The sequence below is a fragment of the Labrus bergylta genome, chromosome 3 (assembly GCF_963930695.1).
Source record: "Labrus bergylta chromosome 3, fLabBer1.1, whole genome shotgun sequence".
NCBI classification, from domain to species: domain Eukaryota; kingdom Metazoa; phylum Chordata; class Actinopteri; order Labriformes; family Labridae; genus Labrus; species Labrus bergylta.
In genome coordinates, this window is record NC_089197.1 from 15,503,373 (window position 1) to 15,530,768 (window position 27,396).

Consider the following 27,396-nt stretch of genomic DNA (forward strand, 5'->3'; position numbering starts at 1 on the left):
CTCTCACACACACACGCACACTTACACGAGCCAAATATTTGTCACATCGCTGATTGTCCCTGTGACTGTGCAGAGATTTTGAGCAGTAAATCCATCATGTGTGTTGGTGGTCGTTGATGGTGGGGGGTGAACAGCTGTAGGAGGGGCTTTGTCAGATGAGGACGGCATTAGGTAAGGCCATTAGTGTCCTGTGGATTATTGTAATCCAGCCTCTCCATCACTGCTGGCTTGGTTGCTCATTCTGCAGTCGTTCTTGTCTGGTTTGGAGCAGGTTCGAAGATGGCTCTCTCAGCGAAGCGTTTCCTGCTGGCTCTGCTTCTTCTGGGAGTGAACGGTACAGTTTCAGTCTTTTTTCTCTTCTACTTATGAACACGTAATCTGTGTGATTTAAAACTTAAAATTGACAATCTCAAAGGATAAACTGATTCCTGACTGAACATCTGACAAATACAGCAGATTTCTTCAGTAAGCCTTGAGATTGTGATGCAGGTTTTCCCTTGGTGACATGTTTGATTTGCTTTCTTCCTAATGTGTTTAAATAGAGACAGGCTGATGCACAGATTTTGTTTGAGTGTCCTTACAGTGTTTTTTCTCTCCTCTGTGCTTCCTCGTACCGCTGCCTGACATGCTTTTGTCTTTGTCCATCTGCCTGAGCAGTGTTTATCAGCATCCATGCCCAAGAGGTAAGAAGAGACTCAGCAAATATAAGAGAGGATTTCACCCAAATACTGTTCAAGTGATGTAGATCCACCAGAAACATCTCATCCTGTTGTTTAAATGTCTCTACCCAGTGGAAAATGGTCAAAGCTGATTGATTTCCTTTGACATACTCAATCCATTTTTATCATGAGTCACTGAGTAGTACAGTGTCTTTACTGACTCATTGTCTTTAAAGTCATCCAAGAGACATTTCTGTTTAAATTTGATCTTGCAAACCAGCTTGATTTTTACTGACAATGGTTTGAGTGCATCAGAGTATACAATTGTGATTACATTTAATTAATGCAAATTGTTTTTACATGTTCATTTAAGGCAGGGGTATCTGAGACGTGGACCAGCAGGTCCTGCAAATGTGACTGTGAAGGAGGTGAAACCCCGACTGAGTTTTCCACCATCGGCTCTGGCTCCATGGTGCGAGGAGTGGACTGCATGCCCGGTATGATCCATCAAACACAGCCAAAACACAAACACTGTTAGTCTTCTGTGTCAGGAAACCTTTCCTCTTAATACACCCGTTGATTCATGCAAAAAGAAGGGCTTTCACTGATTAAATCAATCTGATTGAATTATGAAACTATTAAAATAGTTGTATACAGGCGTGAACTATGATGGCAAGTGTAAGATTAAACAATGAACTTGCAAAGGTAGGCAGAATGAGAGAGGGAAAACAAATATTCAAGTGCGTATATGTCTGGCTGCTGTAGGCCTTCAACATGTTTTTGAAATAGATTAACAATTGGTAAAATATTTTCTTGTTAAAACGGATATTTTTCTTGTGGAATCCATGAAAAGTAAAATAACTTGAATTGTAGACCAGATAAAACATAACTCTTTACATTTAAGAGGCTGAAACCCCTCACTTTAGGGTTTGAACTGTCAAAATAGTTGGCTGTTCAAATCTTGTCCATTGTTTAACCAACAAATCCTTTAAGCTCCACAGTGCTGATTAAACAGATAGAAGGTGAATCTCTATATGCACATGCACATGCATGAGTGCATTAGACTCCAGATTTGACACCACAGGGTGGACATGCTCCACTGGACATCGTCAGAGAAGATGATGCAGATGGAGCTTTGAAAAAGAAACACAAACACCTCCACCGAAGCTACACAGTCCTCTTCATCTACTATTCCTGTTTAGTTGAAAATGAGCTCTGCATCTGGATTTTAATTGAGAGAAATAAGTGGAATTTTTTAACTCTAATGAGGGCACATCATGTTAGAGAAATGTTATAAAAGCATCTGTCTTTTAATCTTAACACTGGACTTGTAGTAGGGTCAATATGGAGGGAGAAAATGCTATCATCACTGAGTCCTGACTTTGTAAACAACAGGCAACTAAAATCTCATAAGAATGTCCATTAGCTGCAGATGTGGTATTTTTTCGATCATATCGATCTTCCTGTTTTCCTGCAAACAGATCTCAGTCAAAAAACAAATGAAGATAAAACATGGGAAAGCCTTTAAGACCTGACTTGAAATGTGGGCTTTGGAGATCAAAGAAGGGGCGCCTGAAGAGTTAATCATCATTGAAGGGTTTTCCTCAGTAAATCAACGTGTGTCAAATGAGCTGCAATCACTAGGCAACCGTTGATTGACAGGAGAGGAAGTTGGGCAGATGATCATTATCTCAGAGCATTTTGCTCAGATTGTGGGGCTCATGATAGACTGTGCCCATCGCACAATCACAGAAACCAGTAATTACCACAACATGGGGCCAGTGATGATAAGTGATGAGGGGAGACAGAATGTCTTCTACTTTATTCTCAGTGTGTCACATTTCTCCATTGATTCAATAATCTGAATGTGTTTTATTTCAGTCCTCAAATACATTCAGGAGGAACAAGTGTCTTTCACATTGCTGTTATGTAAACACTTATCTCCTGACTCACACACTGCTGCTGCTGCTGCTGCTGCTGCTGCTGCTGTACACATTGTAATACAGGGATTAGACAGGATGTGACCCTGCACAGGTTAGGCTTAATCCAGTAGTAAACAGAAGTGCAGCAGGTTTCAGCTCTGAGCATCCACAGCTGATGTTTCATGAACTTTAAACAGAAAAAAACTCAAGCATGTCAAGCTCTCCCTATTTATATATTCATAAAATGCAATTACATAGTCCACTCAGGTCTTGCTTTAATGTGATTTTAGTGGAATTAAAAAGGTTGAATGGCAGATGAAAACATGCTCGCAACACAGAGCTAAAGCTGCGGAGAGGAGAACATGGCCATCTGTCTGCCTGCTGCCCTAATGGACATCACTGATCTCTCTCAGTGTGGAGAATTAAACTGCAGGCTTTTAGGAGGGGATGTGGGTCACACAGGAGGGGGCTTTAGGGAGCTAAAGGGTGTGAGCATGGAGAGAGTAGAAAGGATAGAGAGATGGAGAATTAAACGGCTTAGCACTGATCATTTCAGTGTTTCACTGCTAATCTGACATCTCTGTGTTTTATCCTCCATCCCAGTGATGACCTTCAAATCCATGTGGCCTGGAGGTCTTTAGGTGATATACAATAACTAATAATCACACAAGAGATTTACATTTTACAGCCTCTGTGTCTATGGTCTTTCTGCAGAGTGTCCATACCACAGGCCTCTGGGCTTTGAGGCTGGATCAGTGAGTCCGGAGCAGATCACCTGCTCTAACCAGGACCAGTACACCGGCTGGTTCTCCTCATGGCTCCCCAGCAGGGCCCGCCTCAACACTCAGGGTTTCGGGTAAGAAAAAGTCCAAAATGTTTCTATCAAATTGGGGGTTTAACTCAAAAACAGAAGACCAGGATGCAGACTGAAAGAAGAATCCATTGCAACAAAAATGGAAAAAAGGCTTACAATAGGGAATATAATATTACAAAAATGTCATGACTAGAAACAAAGTGGCAGAGAAACAGAGAAAGAAAAAATACCCTGTTAATGTTTGGGTAATCAGACAAAGGTGAGACAATTGAAAACTGACTTCATCAATCACGTAGTTTCAGTTCCAACTATGTTGAATACATGAGGCAACCTGAAAAAAAATGAAGAAATGAAGACAACAGCAAACAAACTTGCAATTCCTGAATTGTCCACTTGAGGTTGTATGGCTCTCAAAGTTAGATCCCATATTAAATGTCCTCTTATACTGCAGAAATAAACATGTTTACAGTCTGGTACTAGAAATGGTTTTCGTCTCAAGAGCTTATTTCTTTATTCAAGGTTGTCGAATAAGCTATTGAAAAATATGGAATTAAACCACAATCTACAAATGTTCATTACGTATTTTACCATGTGGTTATTTGAATATTATTTGACCACAAATTAAACGTTTAACAGTATGGTTATTTCATTTTAAACGGCACTTGTTGTTTGGCCTGTGAGCTCTGTCATTGGATAGTCTGAAGAGTTGCAATGCATTGTGGGGCAGTTGAGTATGTGAGCTGCCGTACGCAAAAATTACTAACTTTAAATTAAGAACGCATTACATACTATATTAGACGTCACACTTGAAATTATGTGATTTCAAACACAGCCATTAAAATAGGAACGGGTAATGCACAAAATTAAAACAGGAAATTATTACTGAACTATCTATAGAATGAAATTGAAACTATTTCAAGATACAAATAAAAACATTAGCAGCATCATGTAACCGCGTGTATTTTGATTGTTTGACAACAAATGCATGGATCTGTTCAGATTTTAAAACATTAAATGTTGCTCCCGCCAGACACAGTCGACTGTTCTGCCTCAGTGAGAGACCCTCGTAAACAAACGTCTGAACGCGCCATCTGTCAGGAACAGACAGAATGAGCAGAAATGCACTCAAACAAAACGTGACCCATCGCTCGTTCTGTATATTAAGGTGCATTTGGTGAGGTTGGCATGCAAATATGCTCCTGCTTAAAGACATACAAATATACAAATAAATAGAAATAATCATCATGCACCGAGAGCTGCATGACAAGATATGCTTTCAGAAATTGCTATGAGCTGTCACCTGTCTGTAGAGATGTACAGGTGTGCTTCAAGGTCCAATGACATCATAAAAGGGTGTGGTTAAAGGTACCAGAGGGCATACACCCGACCAACAACAAACATGGAACCTTTGATTAGAGAGGGAAGCAAGAATCAGCGTTTTATCCTGGCTTTACATTCATCTTTAAGGATGCATTCAGGGAAACTTCTAACTTTTTTTTGATAAAGTGATGGAAGAAATACGAATATGATATTTCGAGTTAAACTGCATAGCCTGACATGTTGCATCATATTCACTATGGATTATATGCTTGTGTTCCTCATGCAGGTGTGCCTGGCTGTCTAAGTTCCAGGACAGCAGTCAGTGGCTGCAGATCGACCTGATGGAGGTGATGGTGGTCTCAGGGATCCTCACTCAGGGCCGCTGTGACGCTGATGAGTGGGTCACAAAATACAGCGTTCAATACCGATCAGATGAAAAACTCAACTGGATCTATTACAAAGACCAGACTGGAAACAACCGGGTCAGTTTAAACCCTGTCATAATGGTTCAGCCTTTTCAACTATTACTGATCTTTCATTTGGATAGTTATGGCTTCAAGGCTTCTTACAAATGAACGCTTATAAAATTGTTTCTTTGCAACATGTTTTGAGACATTGTCATTCATTAATTAAATGATCTTTAAAATAATTTTTCATTCACCCTTGTGTTGCCGCTGTCATTCATTCAAAGCTCTTCCATCCTGACTTTGACCCCTCTTTCCTCAGGTGTTCTATGGAAACTCTGACCGCTCCTCGTCTGTGCAGAACCTCCTTAGGCCGCCCATCGTGGCGCGCTACATCCGCATCCTCCCGCTCGGATGGCATACACGCATCGCTCTGCGTCTGGAGCTGCTGCTCTGCATGAACAAATGCATGTGAACTTCTCTCCTCCAAGCGTCCCCCGAGGCCTCGTCCCAAATCGTAACCTAAAGCCCCAATTCTAGAGTGTGTGATCCATATCATATTGTCCACAGATTGTCCTGCAGAAGAACCACAAGTTAAGCCGAAAGGTCCTGTAAAAACATTTAAACTACAAAGAAAACAGAGTTAAGATATTTGTTTGATATGCAGAATGAGCCTTCATTCACCCTACTCTCCGTTGTCTGTGTCGGACCAGTCTCACGCTGCAGGCTTTAATCGGCTGAGTTCTCAGTAGATTAGTCCATTTGAAATGAAATGGCATAAATTCAAAGCAATAATTAGGTTTGAAGAGAGAGGGGCAGCGTTGCTATGGAGGTTTGATATCCTGGTCTGAGACAAAAACGTGTCCTCCTGTGACCGGTCTGATCAGTTCTGTCTGCTACACCTGAAATTTTCCTGCTAAACTGTGGATGTATGCTTCTGCACCTCCCAGATGGTCTCTCCCCTTCATTAAAAAAAAAGAAAGAGGAAAAGCTGTTAAATATTTTTTTTCAAACTGCCGACAAAGCCCAAGAAAAGACCAAAAGTATTGATCCTACTAACCAGTTTGGATTGTGATCTGTATTTGTGTAAAATATTTTTTTTTGTTAAATTTCTGAAAACAATTCAAAACACATCAGTGAGCCGTACTGCCACCGTACAGAGAACATGGTCACTTGAGTTTATATCAAGTAACACAAACATTGTAACGTTGCTCCAAATACTCCGTTTCAATGAGGATCAAATGTGTATTCATACGCTTCTGGAAATAGTCCCTAAAATATTTCAGAGTACTGTTGCTAACAGTTACAGCCCCCTGCTGTTTTCAGTTTTTAGTTTTGCTTTCTAAAAAAAGTTCCAATGATTTTTTTTTTATACATAAATGTACGTCTTCAGTAAAGTGTGAGACAGAATCATGTCTCCTGACAACAACAGTTTTGGGATTTTTGGTCTTTTCATGAGATTTGTTGGTACCAAGTAAATCTGAAATCAAAGCAGGCTTTTCTTGTTAAATCTACCTGTGATTTCACTTCCTGTTTTGCCTTTGGTGTTTGTAAAAACTTGTGATTATCTCAGGCACTCGTTACTTAATATCACTCTGTTGTGCTTTATAAAGATTGAGGGTTGCAAAACTCACTTAATATGCAAATCTGGTTTTGTACTGTGGTTCACTCCTGGCTTTTTTTTTTCTGTATTATTTCAATTCAGTTTCCCATGATGCTTTGAGAATACATTTCAGGGACTTTTTTTTTTCTCTGCATGTGTGATCCTTATTGTATCCTTTTCCTTGATTAAATCAATAAATAAAACCATCTCATGTTGTGTGTGCGTCTGTGATACAAAACAAACATATGAGCCGTTCAAAAATGTACAGTTGGCTTTTATTATGAGACCCAATCGTTTTTAAAGTAGAATGGTCAGTATAGATACGCTCTATTATTTCTATTTACACCCTGTAAGAAGTGGGAAACAGTTTAATGAAAAAAAAGGAACTCATGTTTTAGGGAACACATTCATATTTGTAAAAGAAAAATTCTCCTCAGTTCTGAGTAGATGTGATTTACGGGCCGGGGGGGGGGTTGAAGCCTCCGATTCCATCTGAAGGGTTTCGACAGTGAGCTAATGTAAGGCTTCAGGTCACTGGCAAGGCAAGCTTTGTCATCACTCTGTCCCATAAATGATCCCACATCAGCAGTCGTTTACAATCATCCACAATCAGGATTTCCTTAATACACAACGGGGGGGGGGGGCAGTTTAAGCCGACCAAGGTCACGTTCAAGGACAAACGTATTGCAGAGCATGTTTTGATATTATATGTGGACACTTAACGTCAATTACAGTCTCCTTCTCTTTGCTATATCGGGCTCCAATTTAACTAGCCTCTGATTTGACTAGAACGATCTGCTTCAGTCTGACTCTCTCAGTCAATGTTATTGCTTTCAATCACACAGGTGGTCAATTGGTTTTTATTTTTCTTGTTTGTGAATTTTCATCCGATTGACAGATGAGAAACAAAACATGATTTTATTTTTTTTTTTGTCTTGGATTTGCACAAATTTATTCCATTCCCTGTTTCTGTGATATAACAGCTTCTCTTCTCACTTTAAGTTTTAAAACCACAGAAGAAGAAAAAAAGAATAAAGTGAAGACTGCGAGGAAAACTCTGCGGTGTATTCTGACCAGGCCACAAATAGTGTTTTGTTCTAACTTTGCATCGTCCACATGTCAGGAACGAGTAAATGCTTTCATGAGTGAACCCAGTTCAGTGAAGTCATCCCTGATCATGGCTAGAAATATTCTAATGAAAAAGTTGTAATGCAATTCCATTAATAAAACCAATTTCAGAATTACAAAAGGCATTTATGTAAACCTTGATGACAGCTTTTTAAATGCACACAGAATAATGTAAACATGTACATTAAAGGAGAAGTCTGGTGCTATTTTATAACTTTCTTATAGATATTAAAAATCCTTCTTCTACATTTCTCAACAAATTTTATGAAACAAAGGCAAGGGGCTGCAATGATGAGAGCATATTCCAGTAAATGATTACAATAATAAGAGGTATACAACACTGAAACACAGAGTTTTGCAATACTGGAAATGTATAGTCAGCATTTATTTGATCTATTATCTAATTTCACGACAGAACTATGGCATTTTGATCACAAGCATTAAGTCATCTACCTGCTATATGCACTAGCACACATTAATGTTGCTTTGCAGCATCTTGAGCTAAGTTAATATTTCTGCAGAACTATCAAGAGCTGTTTTAACAAACCCCCTTGCCTTAGTGTCCCAACATTATCAGAATGACCTCAATCAGATGAAGAACAGGATTGTTGTTTTTCATGCAGAGGAGTCTCCATAATACCTCTCTGAGACAAAAGTACATGATTTTTTTTTTAACAAGACCCAGAAGGATGTTCCAGTTCTGAACAGACACTACACCAAATGAGTAAAATAGTGCACTTGTAAGGGGCTATTTTTAGCAGCGGTTAAATACACATTAGGTTACCTGGGGAGCAGTTGAAGCGTCAGGTCAGCGCGAAGGATTCCAGATTAACTACAGGGCCAATGGTATGACCATGTTGCTCGCTTTTTGCTGTTTATAGAGTTAGAGCTATAACACTCAGTATATAAGGTTTTGAATATACAGACACCGCGTATAAGGATGTTCATTTCAGTGTTGCTTTTGATCTTTTCATTTGATTTGTTAACTTGTAGAAGTATAAAAAACACCAGACTTCACCTTTAAGATCTTAAAGGTTGTGGGTGACGTATGCCTTTTCACAGAGTTCACCCGGACTTGCCTTCAACACTGTATGTTAAAGGAAAAGTCAGTCACCTAAAGAGGCTACACTTTTCACCACTGATGGGCACCAAAGTGTTGATGCACATTTCTTGCTGTTAAGGCTGTAGACGAAAGTAGCATGGCAGCATGGAGCTGGAAAGCTGTTGTAGCTGATGAATGAACTGAAGAACACAAAGTGGGGCTCCTTAAAGAGTGGGACATTAAGCAAGTTGCCATTAATGTTTGTAAAGGACAGAGACTAACAGTGTCACTCTGTCTGCTCTGCTACCAAACCCTGTTGACAAAAAAGCCTGACTCGACTCTGAACTTCAGAGCTGATGTCATGAAGGTGATGGGCAGATTTTTTTTTTTAACTAGGTAGATATCCTAGATTTGTTTTTCTACTTGGGCAACAAGTATCTGTGAATTTTTTTTTTTTACATTCTGATAATACAACAAAAACAGAAAAAGGGTCAAAATAATGTGATATGACATGAAAATCTGTTCAATTGAACATAAAAAGGACATTCACCATTATTAAATATTTTTCGTGACATATTGTATTATCAACACATAAATATCTATGCATTTCTCTGTGTCGAAACTAAAGCTCTTGCAATTACACTTTTATCTCTATATTACCTTATAATATTCCCATATAGCCTACATACTGTGTCATTTATAGCTTATATCCTTGAATTTATAACAAATAAACATTTAATAAATAATGTTGATAGAAATCTTTTTTTTTTTTCTTCTGTCATTGTTGTTGTTGTTCTTATCAAATATTAGAGCATGAAAAAACATTTGAGTTTATTGGCCACTGGTTTGACAGCAGCTGTCCGATGTTGTTGCTGTAGCGTCCTTTGGCCAGAAGATGGCAGCAGAGAGGCCGTACAGGCAGTGTCTCCTTGACTGGAAAGATCAGAATAACATTTGACTGATACCACAGTCGCACCCTCTTTCCCGTCTTTGATTTCCTACACAGCACTGTTACTGCTGAGTGTGTTTAGTTTTTGTAGATTTCAGACACATAAGCATCAACAGAAGAACTACGTTTCTAAACGAGGATCCAGTGAAACAGGTTTTCATGTAAACTTGCACTACAGTACCATGATGTTGGTGTCTGGCAGAGGCTCTCAGGGTGGAGACACAATTGAAGTGACTCGGGTGGGGGTGGGGGGGGGGTGTTACAGCGCGGTCTCCTTCAGGTCGTTGAGGTTTGGCATCCTAGTGCGGGAGGCTCGGGTAAAGGTGGGTCCGTTCTGCCCCGGTTTGATGCCCAGCTGTTCTGGGGTGAACTGAGCGCCCTCTGCCCGCTGCAGAGCCGACACGTGCCAGCTGGACTCGATCTGCCCGGGAAGAGGGTAGCTGGTCTTGCGGCTCTTGGCCTGCTGGGTGGAGCTGCTCACCCCGGGGTGCCCCCTACTCTCGGCGTGCCCTCGACCCTCGGGGTAGACTGGTTTGGAGGAGGGCTGAGGGGGGTTGGGGAGGGGGGCTTGGAAGCGCAGGTCAGGGGGAGGGGGAGGAGGTTGTCCTTGATTCGAGGAAGACGGCGAGAGATGAAGGAGCCGGCGGAGCGACTTCAGGGGTTGACTCTGTCAGGAAAGAAGCAAATAACTAAAAATGAAAACTATTATACATGTTTCCATCCTTCTGTCTACCCATCTCTCATCTCTCTATCCATCCATCCATCCATCCATGCATCTATATTGCTGCGTGCATTGCGCCGTTTCATTGCCAGGGGCAACCACTGCTGTCAAGTGCTCGTCTTGATCTCTCGCAGAACTGCAGCCAAGTGAGGGAAGAAACTTAGAGATAATTCAAGCTTCATCTTATGAGGACGGTTTAACAGAGATGACGGACATACTGCGGCTGGTGTCAGAGGCGGTTATTATGTGTTTCTTTAGATATCAACTGTATTTGGACTGATGTGTCCACTTCCATTGAACGTCAGATGACCTTAAAGAAGATGAGTCTAAAGGCCTATCTGTCTATCGATTTAAAATATACGGTTGTCAGAAGAAGGCTGAAGACTGACGGAAAATAAAGACTTTTCAAATTGAGACATTTACTAGATGTGGATCAGATTCAGACTCGAGAACATTCACATTTTGTCCACATCTGAGTCCCTATCAGGTAAAACGTCTCTCCTTTTGTCCAATTCTTTCAAATTAACACAACTGGTTTTGATGACATGCTGCTATGTTCATAATGTTATTTTAGTGAGAGAATTTAAACTTAAATTTAAAGAATTTGCCCAACATGTACATGTACATGTTTCAATACTTAGGCCTTGGGATAACATTTAGGGAGAATGTCAATACCATAATAAGGCCGACATTAATGGAAACATATTTTCTTTTAAAAACCTTAATACTAGGATTCTCAGCAACAGGCAACAACTTAAAACCCTTAAGTTGGGTTCTTTGTTGGGTTCTGTATGGCTTTTTTGTGTTTTGCCCAAACCTAAAAGTGGTTACTACGTTGCCGAAATAACAACAACTCCACACACACTTTAAGGGCTGTTTGGAAATATAATACCATCATTTTTGTGAAAGAAGGTGCTGTGATCTTTAATCACATACGACCTTACATCTCCCATGTGTCCGTACCTGAGAGTGTGAGTCCACTGGTTTGTCTGGTGGCCAGTCATTGACTCTCTCTCTCTCCCTCCCTCTGTCCCTCTCTCTCTCTCTCTCTCTTTCTCTCTCTCTCTCTCTGTCTCGTTCCCTGCTCTGTTCCCGCTCTCGGTCTCTGTCTCGGGATCTCTCGCGGTTTTTCCGTCGGCTGCCGTGGTGAGAGGACGACTTTGAGCTCCTCTGCAGGGACATGTGCTCTTGTCCGTTACCAGGAACCTGACATATGAGAAAGAACATACAGACACTTCATTATGAGCTGTCCCAAAACCACTATGAATATCCTGATGAGGTTCTTCATGCATACCTCTCACAGCAGCTGACAAGTCACAAAGAGACGAGGATGGTGATCAACAATGACTGATATGAAAAATATTCTCTGAATGTTTGTGTCTAAATATGATTTGACTTCAATCTGCTGATTAGATTTTTGCTAATGGATCACATGACAAAATACTCATGCCTTTCATTATTTAGAATTGGTCGAGAAAACATATTCAAAAAGTCAGAGATCACATATAAACTGATAAACAACTAAACGTTAAAGAAGCTGATGATGGGAAACAAATGACATTACTCAAATCTTAGACTACAAGAGACAATAGGAGTGTGAGCTGATACATTTAGGCAGAGCCAGGCTGTTAATCCAAACGTATAAGCATAGTGCTAAGCTAGTCTAACTTGCAGCTATCTGCAGCTTCATGTTTAAAAGATATGATAGTGGTATCGACCTTCTCTTTAAGCCTTAATAAGCTTCAGTGATCTATGTTTTAGGACTACCATACAGCACAATACAGAGTCATTGAATGTCTACAGGATGAGTTGAGATACATGTGTGGGTTCATGAGCGTACAAAGGCATTGAATGCATTCATGGCCCTCATGTGATACTTTCTTTGAAAAGGATGAGTCTCGACGTGTGGGCCTCACAAACAGCACACACTGCAGCATGAAATCAATGTCTTACAATGCAATGTGAATGCAGGAGGACTGCTATTGACATTCATTATAGCGAGACAAAATGGATGCACATACAGCGTGCAGTATTAGCCCCAAAAGGTATTTGAAATCCTTTCAATTTGGAAAATTTTACAGTCAATCAGTCATCGAGCCCTTGAGAGGATTTCAAAAAGTAGGTCATGTGTGAGTCAACATGCAGCCGTAGTGTCGAGGTTAGATTACTGGTGAGGCAGGGTAGGGCGCGGGAGGCTGGTGTTGTACCATAGGCGAGGCCACTACAGGTAGGACTTTGACAGCTGAGTTGTGCTTTAAGCTATTCTTTGAGCTAAAGAGGGGGAAAAGGCTTTTCTTGATGCTGGGGTTCCTCCCGTCCTCCATGTCCGTCTGCGGAGCAAAAGACGCACAGCCACAACTCTCAACACAAATCTCCGACAGCAAACAATGTTTCTTTCAATTTCTGTCAGCTGAAAGAAATCAAACTAAACAATAGACACAACAAATATTTTGGATTACAGTATGAAGATTTGATTGTTGAATGAAATAGAGAAGAAGTCAATGTGGGCCTTAATGTTATTATTTCAGTCATCTCTTGATTTAAAGAACTGACCCTGTCCCAAGTGAATGACAAAGCACATCATCACAATGAAGTCTGACAGGGCTACAAATAAGATGATGTGTTGTAAACAAGCGAGCACGTTGGCTTAGTTAAACACAAAAAAGGGGACTCTTAACTGTTGTGATATTCCCAAACTGCACAGGCAAATTGTTAAGAGTGCAAAACATGGGTAAAAAGGCAGAACATTTCAAAAGAAAAACATTTCACACATTTTTATACTCATCTTATAAAAAGTGCAACAATAAAAAAGATTTAAGACAGTGCACGGGAAAATGACTTGACATTCTATCATGAGGTACTTAAAGGATGTGATTTTTACCACTGAGGAGACAAATACTTTCTTTGATTTCATGATGGAATTCACAGAAGTTTTTTCACCGGTCTTACTGATCACCATTTACTTTACAAATACAAACATTGTAAAACATTGTAAAAAAGGACATTTTCCACAGGTGGAGACATAAATGATCTTACTATTTGTGTCTTCTTCTTCTTCTTTTTAATGGATCTGAAGAAGCCTTGTTTTTCCTTCTCTTTGATCGGCTCCGGAGGATTCATGACCATCGCTTCGGCAGCAGTCCTACGAGACAAATGTGGAAGATTGTGAAAATGATTCATGTTTTATAATAAGTTTGCTTAGCACTGAATCTGTCGTATTCCACGTTACTACTGGGCTTAAGAGTAAAAAAGGGACACAAGTAGCAGAGCGGAAGACAATAACTGATCTTTGAATAATCCACTTGCAGATAATAAATATCCCAGAGAAAAAAAAGGAAATAACCATCTCATTTCAGGTCCTTGAGACAAAGTTGAAAATGTTTTCATTCTTTATAATTGGGACCTTTATAGAATTAAACTCTGATTTTAAAGCAGCACCACAAAACAATCTGAAAGCACTCAAAAATCTGATGGATCTAAGTGAGTGTGACAAACTTTAAAAAATGATTTTAAAAAGCTTGGGGTGACGGGAGCATCGTGGTTAGTGCGCGCGCCCCATGAAAGTGGTGCGGCCCAGGTTCAAATCCAACCTGGGGCTCCGTTACCGCAAGTCGTCTCTCTCCCTGATTTCTGACTCTTTCCAATATCCTGTCTCAACAATAAAGGCGCAAATAGCCCAAAAATAAATCTGAGAAGAAAAAAAAAAAAGAATCTGAAAAAGCTGTGATAGAAAATTCACACGAACACAGAATCTGACTTTAAATGACTTTCATCTCTCATCTAGTTACAGAGACTTTATTAAGACAAAACAGACCATGTGAAGGGGAAGAGCGTACAATGAACATTATGAAATACCGTCAGTAAAATAAATGTCTGAATAATTCTTGTAAACAGTACAAAACGTGTTTGTACTAACCTTGATATTAAGACGGGTTTCATACACACATAGGTTTCATGTCTACCCTGGTCAGTTTTATTCTAACAGCTAAGTTGTAAACAGTTCAGAGATGTTGTGCTGTCCGATTAGTTGTATCTATGAGCGGCCCATTTGAATTAAATTGAATGACATGTGAGTTGGGAAGACCTTCTACCTTTTTAACTGTGGATGCTCCAGTTTGGACCCAAAAAAAATAAATCCTCACCAGTCAAAAGCTGTCTGACGTTTGGAGTGGTTGGCCATGGCGACAGGGTCTCCAGGTACAACGGGTACGACCGGCCCTCGACCCTGCCCGACGCCATCGTGGAAAGAGGAGGAGTTATCTGGTCGGGGGGAAGGGACTGAAGACAAAAACAAAACGGAGAAAGTAATATACAAAATAAATAGATCTATTTTATCAGCAGATCTCCCTAAGTTCTTCGTTTGCAAAGCTTAAAGAAACCATTTTTCCTCATTATTTTCATTAATCTGTAATGAAAAATGTTTTCTTCAAAAGATTCTGTAATTATTTTTTTTAAATTACTTTCACTTATATTTCCCAAATCCCACTGTGTCCTGTTTGTATAAATCCAAGTTGTATTCTTTGCCTCTTTCATTGTGTATCACTTCCTGTATGATTGTTAAACGCAATAAAACACGGCAGGTTCAGAAAGAAAATGTTGTGTTTTTTTTCCAAATTTAACATTTCCTGTGGTCCTTTTTAGCTGTTTTTTTTTTTCCTTTCGTCTTTTAAACAGGATTATATAATGGATGTGTCTGCTTCTTTCTCTCAGAGTCAAAACTGAACTGAAGTACTTCTTTATGCACCTATTATCAGTCTCAGTCTCCAAGAAGACATGCAGTCGGCTGAGACTTTCAGTTCTTTTACATTGAGACTGAGAAACTTAAAAAGTGAAAATGAACAACAGAAGTTTGATTATTGAGATTTTCCATTACGTGTCGTCATCAGGTGAACATTTTGTTTATGTTTATGTTTTTTTAATTTTCAAAATCCCAGCCATACATTTAAATAGTAGTCTAATTAACCAGTTCTACATGCTTGAACTCAATAACCCTTATGTTACATGGAAAATTAAATTAAATTATTAAAATGGTTACCACCTATGTAACTCACTTCTCTTAAGGAGCAACTGGTGAAGCACACAGAAAAAAAACATGTTGTCATTGAGCTATTCCTGGCCCCTACCACGGTAAAAGCTGCCAACTCTCCGTGGCATGGACTCAGTGAAGATCATCCGGTTCTCCTTGGAGGATCCGCCGTCCTCAACATGCGGGTCGTGATACATCCCGACCTAAGACACACGCACACACACAACAAAACCAAACAGAAAGTTCATCAGAATCTTCAGCTTTACGATCGAGAATCTCCATGTACGTCTCTTCTAATCTTATCATTAGCTGTCACATTCTCCGCTGGCTCACATCACAAGACATTGGGGACAATCTTAAGAGCTGTTCAGTGACGTAACATTTATACCAGCGACAACGTGCAGTGAAGCTGTTGGCCTGATAGAAACAGAGAAAGCTATGGAAACCAGCGTTCAGAAGAGCTACTGTCTGTGTTCAGTGAAGTGGTCTGGGGGGTCGGACCTCGTTTTTAGAGCGCTGCGTATGATAAGCAGCAGCGTTGTCCCTCGTAGAGTCTTTGATGGGGGCACAGGGGTGGCTCAAGTCTTTAGGGGACTGCTCACTCTGTTGGGAAGACGGACAGGCGCAGGTCAAAGCAGACTAAAAAAGCAGCATGAAGCAGAGGCAATGATAATGTGAGACAGTGACAGACCCTGCAAACACACACCAATTCAGGATCACATACAGTACATGCACTACTAAAGTAAAGATTCACCTTTTGACACTCCCGCTAGTCACAGCTGAATAATAAATGCCTCATTATATATCCATACTATTGGCTTTTTACAAGTTTAAAAGACCCTCTTGTCTTTATCTTAAAAAAGGTAATACATATATCATAATTCTTACTTCATTGTCATACATGCATTCAGCTGCAGAATATACATTTTATTATTTTGTTTAATTCAGCCCTAAAACTGAATTTTTTAAAAATAACTGTAATTAGTCTATTTTTTCTTAAAAAGCAATAAGAAAGTAGGATCCTGCACCTTCTGTTATCCTGACATTTTTCTGATTCAGTATTGGTCAAAGGTGGATGTTCATGTGAGATAAAGGATCCTGTCTTAACCCTTCAACAGTGCTATTGTCAGCCTTTTGTTTTTAGTGGTAGTTATTGGAAACATTCACCCTAACATTTCATCTTCCACTAACCCTGGTCATGTCATCTGTGCAGCTCTCTCTGGACGAGCTAACCGAGTGTCCTGTCAGGGTTGTCCGGTGCTGCAGCTGAGGGGAGAGGAGCTGCAGACTGCTGGCACGTGTTGGTATTGCCTGTCCCGGCGCAGGCAGGCCCGCCATTCCCCCCTCCACCCCGTGTGGTCGGTGACGCTCCCTCCTCACGTACATAGAGTGGCGCTGAGGCCTTTGCTGGGAGGAGAAGGGTGAGGTGTAGCCCAGGCCGTAATGATAAGACTCATGTGGAGAAGGTAGAGTGTGTGTGGAAGGCATCCCAGCTCCTCCAGGGTCTAAGAGCTCCGGAGCGCCGGCCTCCTCTGGGGAAGAGGAAGACAAGAAGAAAGAAAAGATCACAGTCATCACATCTTTCATTCTGGATTATTCTAGTATATTGAAGGATCAGCTGGGTGAAAAATGTCCTAGACCAGTTTGTAAAGTCTACAGTAACATCATCAACTTTCTTTTATTTCAGTCCTAGATTTGTAGAACTATAAAAGAGAGGAAAACTAAAGATGAGTAGCAATATGGGTTCACCCGTGTTTCCCACAAAATGACACTTACCGGTAGATTTACAGAGAAACATGATACTAAAACAAGTCTCTTTCTTTGTCTGTGTATCTCTGCAGAGCATGTGATGGTGAGTAAAACCTTCCTGGGACAGCAGAATAACAGGTGGGGAGAAGGATGAGCCATGGGGAATGCTCCACTTATTCATCTTTGGTGGTGTTGTTTGCTCAGACACATAAATCAAAATAAACAGGATATCTTTGCAATTCCTTCCAGGCATTACAAAGACATCATGTTCTTTAGTATGGGAAAGTCGTAAGGTCACTGTGACCTTGACAATAAACCTAAAACCACTGAAATCTGATCACATCATTCTGTAATTCAAGTTGAATTTGGTCCAAATCTTTAACAGAGGGTTCTGAACATTGCTGAAACTCAAAACACTTCAGTAGCTGGAAAAAGATGTGAGTTTGCCTTATTGTTTCCATAAGTGATGAATGATAATTAAGGATGAATTAACAATGTTGAGGATGAAGTTGACATATCAGTACAAACCTGACTCTTGAACCTACCTGGTGTTAAAGGTTTATGTCTGGATTTGTGTCTGGACGAGGAGTCCAGTGTGCTGCTCTCCATTCGGACGTTGCCGCTGCTACGCGAAGCGGGGCTGTGTCCAGATCGATCGCTGTGTCGAGCAGAGGGGCTGCCGGGCGGCCCGGGTGGACCTGAAGGAGCGTTCAGGTCTAAGCAGCTGGCTGGGAAGAAGCGAGCACTGGGCTGCATCCCAACATTGGCGTTGGCGTTTGGGTCATCTAGGTGGAGTCGACCATCACTGAGGTTCCCTACAGATTTAGAATCGCTCAGCGCGCTGTGGCTCTTAGACAGGCTGAGATAAGAGGCTGAACTCTTTGAGGACGAGGACATGGACCCATGGGTAGAATCGGCCATACTGTGGGTGTGTCGGCCATGTTGTTTTTCTGCTGCAGACTGCAGGGTATTGTTCTTTCCTTCCAGGAAGGTGTGGCGGCTGGCCTGCTGCTGCTGCTGCTGCTGCTGCTGTTGCTGCTGCTGCTGAGAGCGAGAGGAGCTGGATTTGCTGTGGCTGTACTTCCCTCCGTGTCCCTGGTCAGACAGCTTCGGGGACGGTCCCATGCTGAAATCAAACTCTGTCTTGCCTTTTGTGTCTTTTGGACTGAGGAGGTGCGGCAGGTTGTTGTTGGCTAGGTCTTTGCTGGATGAGGCTGAACGATTGAGGGTTTGGGACAAGTACTGGCCCTTTGGGAGGAGTTGAGGACTCAGACTGGAGGGGGGTGGCTTGTTCCCGTTGAGGAAACCCTTGTTGCTGAGGTGATGGAGGTCGCCATGGCGAGGGAGGCTGGAACATTCTTTGCTGTTGGAGCGACGGCTCGTGCTCTTTTGGTGACTCCTAGAGGAGAGAGACAGATCAGCATTGTAAGACAACTAACAAACCAAACTTTAGAACTAAAATTAAACTTAAAGTTCTTATTCCGACAATCCCAAGCGTGCTTGATCCAAGAAATGTTTAAACAGTTTCACTTTTATTACTGCAGGATGAAAAGCATTTGGTTCATAACTCACAATGACAGTTCCATTCCAATTCCAACTCGGGTCGTTAGCATCTCCTCTGATATTTTCATTTCAGAGGTACAGCATGCTTTCTAATGATGCATTATATTTAGATGTAACAAGAGAGAGATCTATCTGTCAGAAAAGATTTCCTAAAAGCAACTCTTCAAACAGAGGTGTCTATCACGGTTTTTACTATACATTATAAACTAAAATCAGTCCCAGTGTTTAAAGACATGGATTCAAATTGCAAAATTCTCTCCCTACACTGGCTCCCAGTTTCTGCTCGCATCAAATTTAAAACCCTGCTGCTCGCTTACAAAGCAGCGACAAATACTGCTGCTCCTTACCTAAAGTCTGTCATCCAGGTGTACATCCCCTGACCCTAACCCACCCACTATGCTCTGCCAATAACAGGTGTCTGATCCAACCTTCACAACAGTGCCCTAAGTCTCTAACTAGACTCTTCTCCTCTGTCGCCCCCCCAGCGGTGGAACAAACTACTAAACACCATTCAATCAGCAGAGTCCCCTGTACCTTTAAGAAAAAGCTAAAGAACCAGCTCTATCATGAATACCTAAGCACTTAATGATATTGATGATGATGATGATGATGATGAGGAACAGCTGTCGTTGTCGTGTTTTGCCTCGGTCCGATCGGACTTAAAGCTGTTAATTTACACTTACTGACGTCAATTCCTCCTTTCTAGATCCTTGCTTGTGTTGTGTTGGATAAGAGCGTCTGCCAAATTAATTGTTGAATTGTAGAAATTGAATTATGGAAGAACATCGCAAGATGAAGCTGCAACAGAAAGCTTACATATAGGCTCTAACCTTGTAGGAACTGTGTTCTCTCCATGATGGTGCGTTTTCCTTTTGGAGGAGCGCGGCAGGTTGGGAGATGCAGGGGGAGGTCGTTCTCTCTCTGCCTGTCTCAGAGGCTGGAAGGCTGGATGGTTCAAACTCTGCTCAGTCAGGTAACGCTCAGTGGGGTTCAGCAGCAGCAGGCTCTGATGGGAGCGAAAGGGGCAACATACTTTAGCAGGTAGTGACTCAAATTATTTATTTGAATATAGAATAAGAAGTTGAATATACTGTAACTGGATTAAAATAGACATAATCGTGTTTGAGTAGTTTAAGTATTTTTTCTGTGTTTTACCTTCATCAGATCCAACATCAAACCACTCAGGATACCCTGGTATCTTCTCTCCAAAGTCTGAGGATGAGTAACAGAGGGAAACTGGCACACACACACAGACACACAGACACACACAGACACACACAGACACACGATTAAATTTGTATCCACACTGAACATTTTTTTGTTACTATTACAACTCCAAAACTACATTAGATATTCCTGTCAGTACAAAAAAAATGCAGCTTTTGGTTTAAATCATACAAAATCAATCACCAGCTCACACTAAACAAACTACTAAACATGCACACAAATACACACACACACACACACACACACACACTCACACACAAAGTCTTTCTCTGTCTTCTGGGACATTTTCGCTAGCTGATAAACTGAACACCAACCACCTATCTCATGAGTCATAGTAATCTACTCAGTCATGGTGCTGGGAACATTGCCACGAGAGAGATAGAGAGAGAGAGAGAGAGAGAAAGAAAGAGAGAGAGAGAGAGAAAGAGAGAGAGACAGAAAGAGAGGCAGACAGAGCGAGCTCTGGAGATAGAAGGGAAGGAGGTGAAACAATTTGAAGAGGAGGAGAGAGAAGAAGAATAGGAGATGTAGAACACAGGCTTCTGTACTGTAGTAAGGATGAACGGTAGCAGTTTCCTACCCTGATTCCATGAAAGCGAGGGTTGTTGTAGAAGAGTTTCATCTGTTCTGCAGGAAGAGGCCCCAAAACCTTCTGAATGGTGAAGAGCTGTAGGTCAAATAAAGCAGAAACATAGTTGGTGATGTGATAGTAATCTGAACTGCACAACGTTACTAACAACAACAGCCCTTCCTATGTTAACACCATGCGTGTAACTGTCCTTGAGCAAACTTCAAAAGGTTGGAAAAAAAGAATGAATATAGAGCATCAAAGTTCACTGTTGATTCTGGAGGAACATGTTCACAACACAAACTAAAAATCCCTTCAGTTCACAAGTTAAGAGGCAAGACTGTTTGTTCAGCCCCTGTGTTCATGAGCTTACCTGTAATGAAATGTGCTTTATAAATAAGTATATTTTGTTGAGCGCATTTGGAGACACGGTGCACACTTTCATCAGTTAAATGTTTTAATGAATGAAATCAGGAGAGCAAATATGCAAACGTGGGTATCAACCTTTTACATACAGTTTCTAAACATTACATTCCCTTTCATTGCTTTGATGAAAGATGAAACACAAACAATAAATTAATAAAGACTTTTTCTGGGTAGACACTGACGATGATCTGTATTCGTCGATTCATCCTTCCTCTTATCGTGGATTAGGTCGGTTGTTTGAGGGTTTTCTCCGCCCCACAGATTGTTCAATTCGTGGACATATTTTGGGATTTTCTGATTTGTATGAACAAACATTTCCTTGACTTTTTAAGTCCACCATGTTGTCTTCTCGTTGCTGATAGACACAGCTGTGTTGTTTCGATGCTGAGTCCAAAAGACTGTAACTGTGATTCTTGTATAACAACTTTTCATAACACCATCAAATGCTACATTATAAAAATCTATTTTGTCCTTTTAGGGAAAAAAAAAACCCATTCCAAGCTAATTATGATCTTTATCAGGTACAGAGCGACCATTTATTCAGCCATCAGAAGAGTCAAAGACACCTCAAAGAGATTCACTTTAAGTAGATATTATCTACAAACATCCATTTGCCACTTTCATGTGGAAAACAGCTTAAAATGGTTAATTTCTCGTTAAAACCATCAATGATGAAGTTTCTGTCAGTACATTACAAACCTGATCTATCTCACTTTCTCCTGGGAACAAGGGCTGTCCGTCACTCAGCTCCCCGAGGATACAACCCACTGACCACATGTCCACGGCCTTTCCATACGGAGCCCTGGCATGGAGAGAGAAAGAGAAAGGGAGGTAAAATTATCATCGTCAGAAAGTCAATAAGAGTGTTGTGACCACTGTGTCACTTCGACAGCATGGATGATGATGGTGTTGAAAGGGATGGAAAAATGAAGCGACCCAAATGAAGAGGAGATGATTATGAGGATCAAGGTAATGGCAGTGGCAGGGTGATGATATAATTGCCGTGAAAGCAGTAAAATAAGATTATGGATGCCGTCTTTCTGTTGGAGGCGCTCAAAAAGACGCAGCCGTTTATGGAGGGAGGGAGGAGTCTGGTGAGAAATGGTGAGAGATCTGGCAGCAGAGAAGCAGAGGAGCGGTGGTGTTGGAGGGAGAGAGTATTTGAGTGGGCGGCATTCAAACGCTGTCTCAATAAATGTTCCAGGGCATTTACTAAATCAGGCTACAGCAGTGAAGCAAGATGACATTCTGCTGTCTCCCAGCTAGAATGGACATTCAATGCAGCAAAAGGGAATCAAAAAAACAACATGAGCAACGACAACAACTGCGAAACAGAAATGTGATCTCAGGGTACGGTGGTTTCTGTCGTAATGTTGTAGATGGTGAATCAGCCCCTATGAGGGAGGAGATGAAAGCCAAATAATATCAATTAAAACAATGGAGATGAAGATGGTTAACAATTTACAAAAACAATTACAAAAAATGGTTATGTGACTCAACCACAGATTGTATTAGTATGGACAGCCGAATACCTCACCTCAAGTGAAGCCAAAAGATGGCAGCAGAATAGGTCATATCCCCCCCCCCCCCATGTTAACAGATAAACTATACAATCAAAATGCACGTCGAATACATTTTCCTCAAACCCAGTTTCCTCATTATATTTATCACCATGTTGATTTGTTTTCTAAGAAGTTTTTTTTTTATTTGTTATCTGATGTTAGAAAAAGTTATAAGATGCCGTGATTGGCGGCTCTGTTCTGCGGCGCCGTGTGCACCAGATTAGCAGAGTGTAGCATAAACGGTGAGGGAAAACGTCCTTGAAGTTCAATAACCGCCAGTGTCGGCTTCAAACCAACACAGGATTCTGTTCTGCTGTAAACCACTGACAGGAAGGACCTTTGTTATTTTAAAATGTTTTTTTTTGGTTGCAGAAGTGGCATGGTGTCATTACAGCGGCTCTTCCTGCCGATCCTTCTGGTTCCAAATGTTCATTATGTCAGCTCCTATCAGAGGGAAATTTTGGCTTCATATTTGTCAAATGGGAAAATGTTGAGGCACGTTGTCCATATACAGTCTAATGAGTTAAATAAATAAAAGAGTTTTGTGATGCTAAATGACCTTTTTATGTGCAAATACATGTTCCTGTAATTTCACCAAAAAGCCATTGACAGACAGAAAGTACAAAATGTACAAATGTACAAAATGTTCTCATTCATATTGTCTGTGCCTGCAATGCAATACAGTTCTACAATCTGTTTCTTACAGAGTTGTTATATATTTTAATCTCTGGGTGTTTAACGGCTGGTCTGATTATATTTGCAAATTTTTTCAGAACACTGTGCAACTGAAAAAATCATTTGTAGTTTTAGGTCAACCAAACAATTCAGTTTTCTTCTACAACTTGAAAAGAATCCCTACATCTAAAACTGCCAGTATGACAATCATGACTAGACACTTGAATCTGCACTGAATGTGAGGGGTTGAAAAATGAACCAATAGCAGAACAGTTATTATCTCCCATGTTTAAGTTGGAGTAACTTCTGCTGCTTGTTTTTGAGGACTTGCTTGAATTCCCTCATGGATCTCTAGAGGTTTAGGAAACCATGAGCCTGATATTACCCTGACATGTTGATGTATCTATTTTTAGATCTCAGGATAAAAATGCACTAATCCGCTGGTCAGTATTAACACCAGTTCCTCATTAGCAGCTTATGTAATGGATCTAGTATTAGCCAAGACTCCGTGTTTTTTACAGCTGCATCGTTCATCCATCCTTTAGCTACACTGGCTTATCTTTAAGGGTGTCTGAGAGGGGGAGATGAAGCCAATCCCAGCTGACAGTGGGCGAGAGGAGGGTCAATGACAGGGCTGACACATAGAGACTGCATATATGCTCACATTCACAACACAGAGTCGTCACAATCCCCAATTAACCCACCTGCATGTCTCTAGGGTGTGGGAGGAAAACCGATGCATTCCAACATTGTAACTTATCCTGCATACATACCTGAACCGCTCCATTACAAGTTTATATTCTACCTGTCTGCGGCATCATTTCAGGCACATTTAGCAGTAAACTCAACGTTACACTTTTCTTTCACAGTTTTTATGGCCAAACAGAATTTTCTTTGGTATCATACAACTCTAGGATAAACCAGGGGGTCCAGGCGGTGCTTTTGTTTTCTTTTGTTTTAGGTATGTGTGTTTTTTCCTGGGGTTTGTTTTCTTTCTTTTTAAATTGATATATTTAAAAAATATATATTTAAATTCCTTTACTCTTATATATGTCTTTTTAGCCATTACTTTTATATATTTACATTTTTTTTTTAGAAGGTTTTGGAGTGAGTTTGAAAGATTTTGAAACCTGAAACAATGATAGGATTTGAGTTTCATTTCAGCTGAAACCCCAAACTGTGGTATTGGACTAGTTATTGAGGGAGAAAACGATGGATCTGTGGGTCCTTATGTGAATCAATCTTATGAAAAACCTCCTCCCTTCCACTGCTCTGAGAAAATAAAACATAAAAAAATGCTGAGGATGATTTGCAAAAACCAACAGAATAAGGTCTGTTTCTCTCTTCTCTTGTTTCTCACTCATCAGACTCCTACACTCATACACACTTAAACACAGACTCACCCCAGCAGCAGCTCCGGCGAGCGGTACCACCGTGTAGCCACATACTCAGTGTAGTTGGCATCTGTTCCTTCAGACAGGTTACGAGCAAAACCTGAGCCAGAGTAACATGAAAATAAATAAATCACCCAGTGCTCGGAGTGCATTTAGACATCCAGCAGTCTGTCATAATATGCAGACAAGTTAGAGTCTTTCACACGAAGATATAAATATCCCACTAGTCAGAATAAAGTATCATCAGCTCTCAAATCGTTTGGACAGCTTCAGTAACAACATGCTCGTCGTCTTATGTGACCAGGCTCTAATTGGTTCTGTCACTGCTGGCAGACTGAGACCCTGCTTTAGATAACTGGAGAAAAGAGTCAATTTGAAGCATGAAAATTCACAATACACAGAACGCCTGCTCCAACAGTGAATAACAAACAAATCTCACCCCAGCCGACTCAGTTAGGCTGCATTAGCCAATTATGCAAAGCTAACTGACCGTGTGATTTTGCATCTTGAAATGTAGAATACACACCTGGGAAACTTGAAATCATTAACCTTACTTTCTTGAAATATACCACGGACAGATTCATTGTGATAACAAGTAATGGAGGACATTTGATTGGACTGGTCTGCTGCTTCCCAAAGCCTGAATTGGTGACACATTAATGCTGGCTATTTTAATAGTTGACAAAGTCCAAAAAAAACAAAAAAATGGAATCCAGATATACCTGCAGAAATCAAAGAAGGTTTTTCCTGATCACGATGAATCTGCACTTACAGCAGTATGTCTAATAAATCACTGTAAGCTGATCAGGATTATTTAACAAGACAGATTTTACAAGCAGCTGCCTTTATTTGACAAGGAAAATGTGCAGAGACTTTATGGTTTCATTGCATTGCACGTGTTAATCGCTCATGCCAATACTGCTGCTGGGAAGAACAGGAGAAGACCAAAGACTCACCAAAGTCACAGAGTTTGAGGACGTCCTCCGAGCTGATGAGGAGGTTTTCGGGCTTGATATCTGAAAGAGACAAAAAGCCGTTATAGCTTTACATGTCATTCATTAAACAAACACATAAAACAAAGACATACATAAAAAAAAAAAATCATTGAAAAATAGGCGAGTGTGGTATATGAATGTTGTTAAAGATTTTATCTACTAAAATGTAGTCTGAGACACATATTCCCTAAACATCTCCTAAAAGTGGAAATCAAATCAACAGCGGGTGTTGTCATATGTAACAAATGTTTCATGTCATGTGTGTTTTGTAAGCTGCTACTGGATGCTTTGAATTTTCCTCTGGATAAATAAAGTGTCTATCTATCTGTCTGTCTAGTAGAGACATGAATCTAGTTATAAATACGCTCACCTCTGTGTACTATCTCATTCTTGTGACACCAGTTGATGGCTTTGATGAGCTGGTAGATGTAGCTGCGGACTTTATCAGGCGGTGCACCGTTGGGCAGTTCCTCTAAGAGCTCCAGCATGTTCTGCAAACAACACCAACGATACAATATCGGCTAGATTAGGGTTGCTGAAGATGATTATTACCACGGGGATTCCTCTCCCGGGTTCCTTTTTCCTTTTCTAAACCCTGACTGGGAGTGAAAGGGGACGCCGTGCTATGATGACTAGATTACAGTATGAAAATCAGTCATGAAATAAACACTTGGCTGGAAACCCTGGCAACACAGTGGGGAATACCATTATTCACCAGCAGCATAGTTCATATGTTGCCATGGTGATGCCTTCTTTTTTTTTTTATAGTTAACTGAGCAGTCTCAGCATCCTGAGTCCAGATACATCAGACTAGAGAGGTAATGTTAGAGTGAATGTGTCCAAAAACAGTTAAATATTAATGATAGTGTCAGTAGGCGTACCCTCTCAACATATTCAAAGACAAGGTAGAGTTTCCCCCTGCGGCGAAAAGCTTCCTTAAGCTCGACGATGTTGTCCTGCTTCAGCGTCCGAAGCATCTTCAGCTCCCGAAGAGTCGTTTCTTTGACCTCCTCATTTTCTGTGCAGAAATGAGCGATGATAGACATAAAACAGGTGTTCAGCTCTTCCTTTTTCACTCCATCATTTCCTCCCTCCCTCAGCAGCTCACTCACCTTCGCTGTCTTTGAACTTCTTAATGGCCACCAGCTCATTGGTTTCCTGTAACGACACAAGGATGTGAGGTGTGGTAAGGCAAGAAAAACTTACTGAGACAAACAAAGACCTCTGCAACTTTCTAACATAGATTAATAGATATAAAAATACATACAACATAACACACTGACAGATCAGAAATTAATGAAGCATTTCTAGAAAAAAGGTGAAGGGGAGATGCTCAAAATGGTGTATTATTTACATTAAGAAGTGCCCAAGTTACTGTCAGTGCCTACATCAAAGCCATGCCGGTTCTCTTATTTAAATTGTTTCAAAACAGAAAACAGCACATCCTGAGCATAGTTAATATGCATCTTCCTCAGGTTCTTGCAGCTTGCTTGACTGACCTTGCTAAATTTTAACAGGCCGGTGTTGGCTGCCAATTCTGGGATTTATAGTAGCTTCAAACATTGTGCTGCAGCTGAAAGCTCTGGTTTAAGCATTAAGTATTTACCAAACTCTTTAAAGGGATTATTTATTTATGTTCACATGGCTTA

At 40.7% G+C, this 27,396-nt stretch overlaps 2 protein-coding genes across 7 annotated transcripts in view; one reads left to right on the plus strand and one right to left on the minus strand.

The window, feature by feature from the left end:
- Positions 1-51: 51 nt before the first annotated feature.
- Positions 52-6,933, plus strand: rs1a (retinoschisin 1a). Its single transcript, XM_020637966.2, has 7 exons — positions 52-171; positions 272-334; positions 658-683; positions 1,033-1,156; positions 3,296-3,437; positions 5,002-5,197; positions 5,442-6,933. The coding sequence occupies exons 1-7, from the start codon at positions 156-158 to the stop codon at positions 5,592-5,594; spliced, it is 720 nt and encodes a 239-aa protein (XP_020493622.1). The 5' UTR covers positions 52-155; the 3' UTR covers positions 5,595-6,933.
- Positions 6,934-6,975: 42 nt separating this feature from the next.
- cdkl5 (cyclin dependent kinase like 5) overlaps positions 6,976-27,396 on the minus strand; it is a 36,614-nt gene continuing 16,193 nt past the window's right edge. The window contains exons 4-21 of one of the 6 annotated variants that reach the window (XM_020637934.2): positions 26,860-26,905; positions 26,629-26,765; positions 26,118-26,238; positions 25,709-25,768; positions 24,762-24,852; positions 21,821-21,923; positions 20,708-20,794; positions 20,056-20,136; positions 19,731-19,906; positions 17,883-18,736; positions 16,780-17,120; positions 16,090-16,191; positions 15,689-15,791; positions 14,705-14,840; positions 13,599-13,704; positions 12,731-12,892; positions 11,526-11,768; positions 6,976-10,508 (exon numbers count right to left, since the gene is read on the minus strand). In XM_020637934.2, coding sequence (XP_020493590.2) covers positions 10,101-10,508; positions 11,526-11,768; positions 12,731-12,892; positions 13,599-13,704; positions 14,705-14,840; positions 15,689-15,791; positions 16,090-16,191; positions 16,780-17,120; positions 17,883-18,736; positions 19,731-19,906; positions 20,056-20,136; positions 20,708-20,794; positions 21,821-21,923; positions 24,762-24,852; positions 25,709-25,768; positions 26,118-26,238; positions 26,629-26,765; positions 26,860-26,905 — 3,357 coding nt within the window. In that variant the 3' untranslated portion in view covers positions 6,976-10,100. Of the gene's footprint in view, positions 10,509-11,525; positions 11,769-12,730; positions 12,893-13,598; positions 13,705-14,704; positions 14,841-15,685; positions 15,792-16,089; positions 16,192-16,779; positions 17,121-17,882; positions 18,737-19,730; positions 19,907-20,055; positions 20,137-20,707; positions 20,795-21,820; positions 21,924-24,761; positions 24,853-25,708; positions 25,769-26,117; positions 26,239-26,628; positions 26,766-26,859; positions 26,906-27,396 lie in introns of all 6 variants that reach the window. The other 5 variants (XM_065952812.1, XM_020637933.2, XM_065952813.1 and 2 more) reach the window with 5 other exon arrangements.

Bases quoted from the DNA above. Each gene is read 5' to 3' on its own strand.
- rs1a (XM_020637966.2), top strand. The intron at 335-657 runs GTACAGTTTCAG...CTGCCTGAGCAG, and splicing joins GCTTCTTCTGGGAGTGAACG to TGTTTATCAGCATCCATGCC. The intron at 1,157-3,295 runs GTATGATCCATC...GTCTTTCTGCAG, and splicing joins AGGAGTGGACTGCATGCCCG to AGTGTCCATACCACAGGCCT.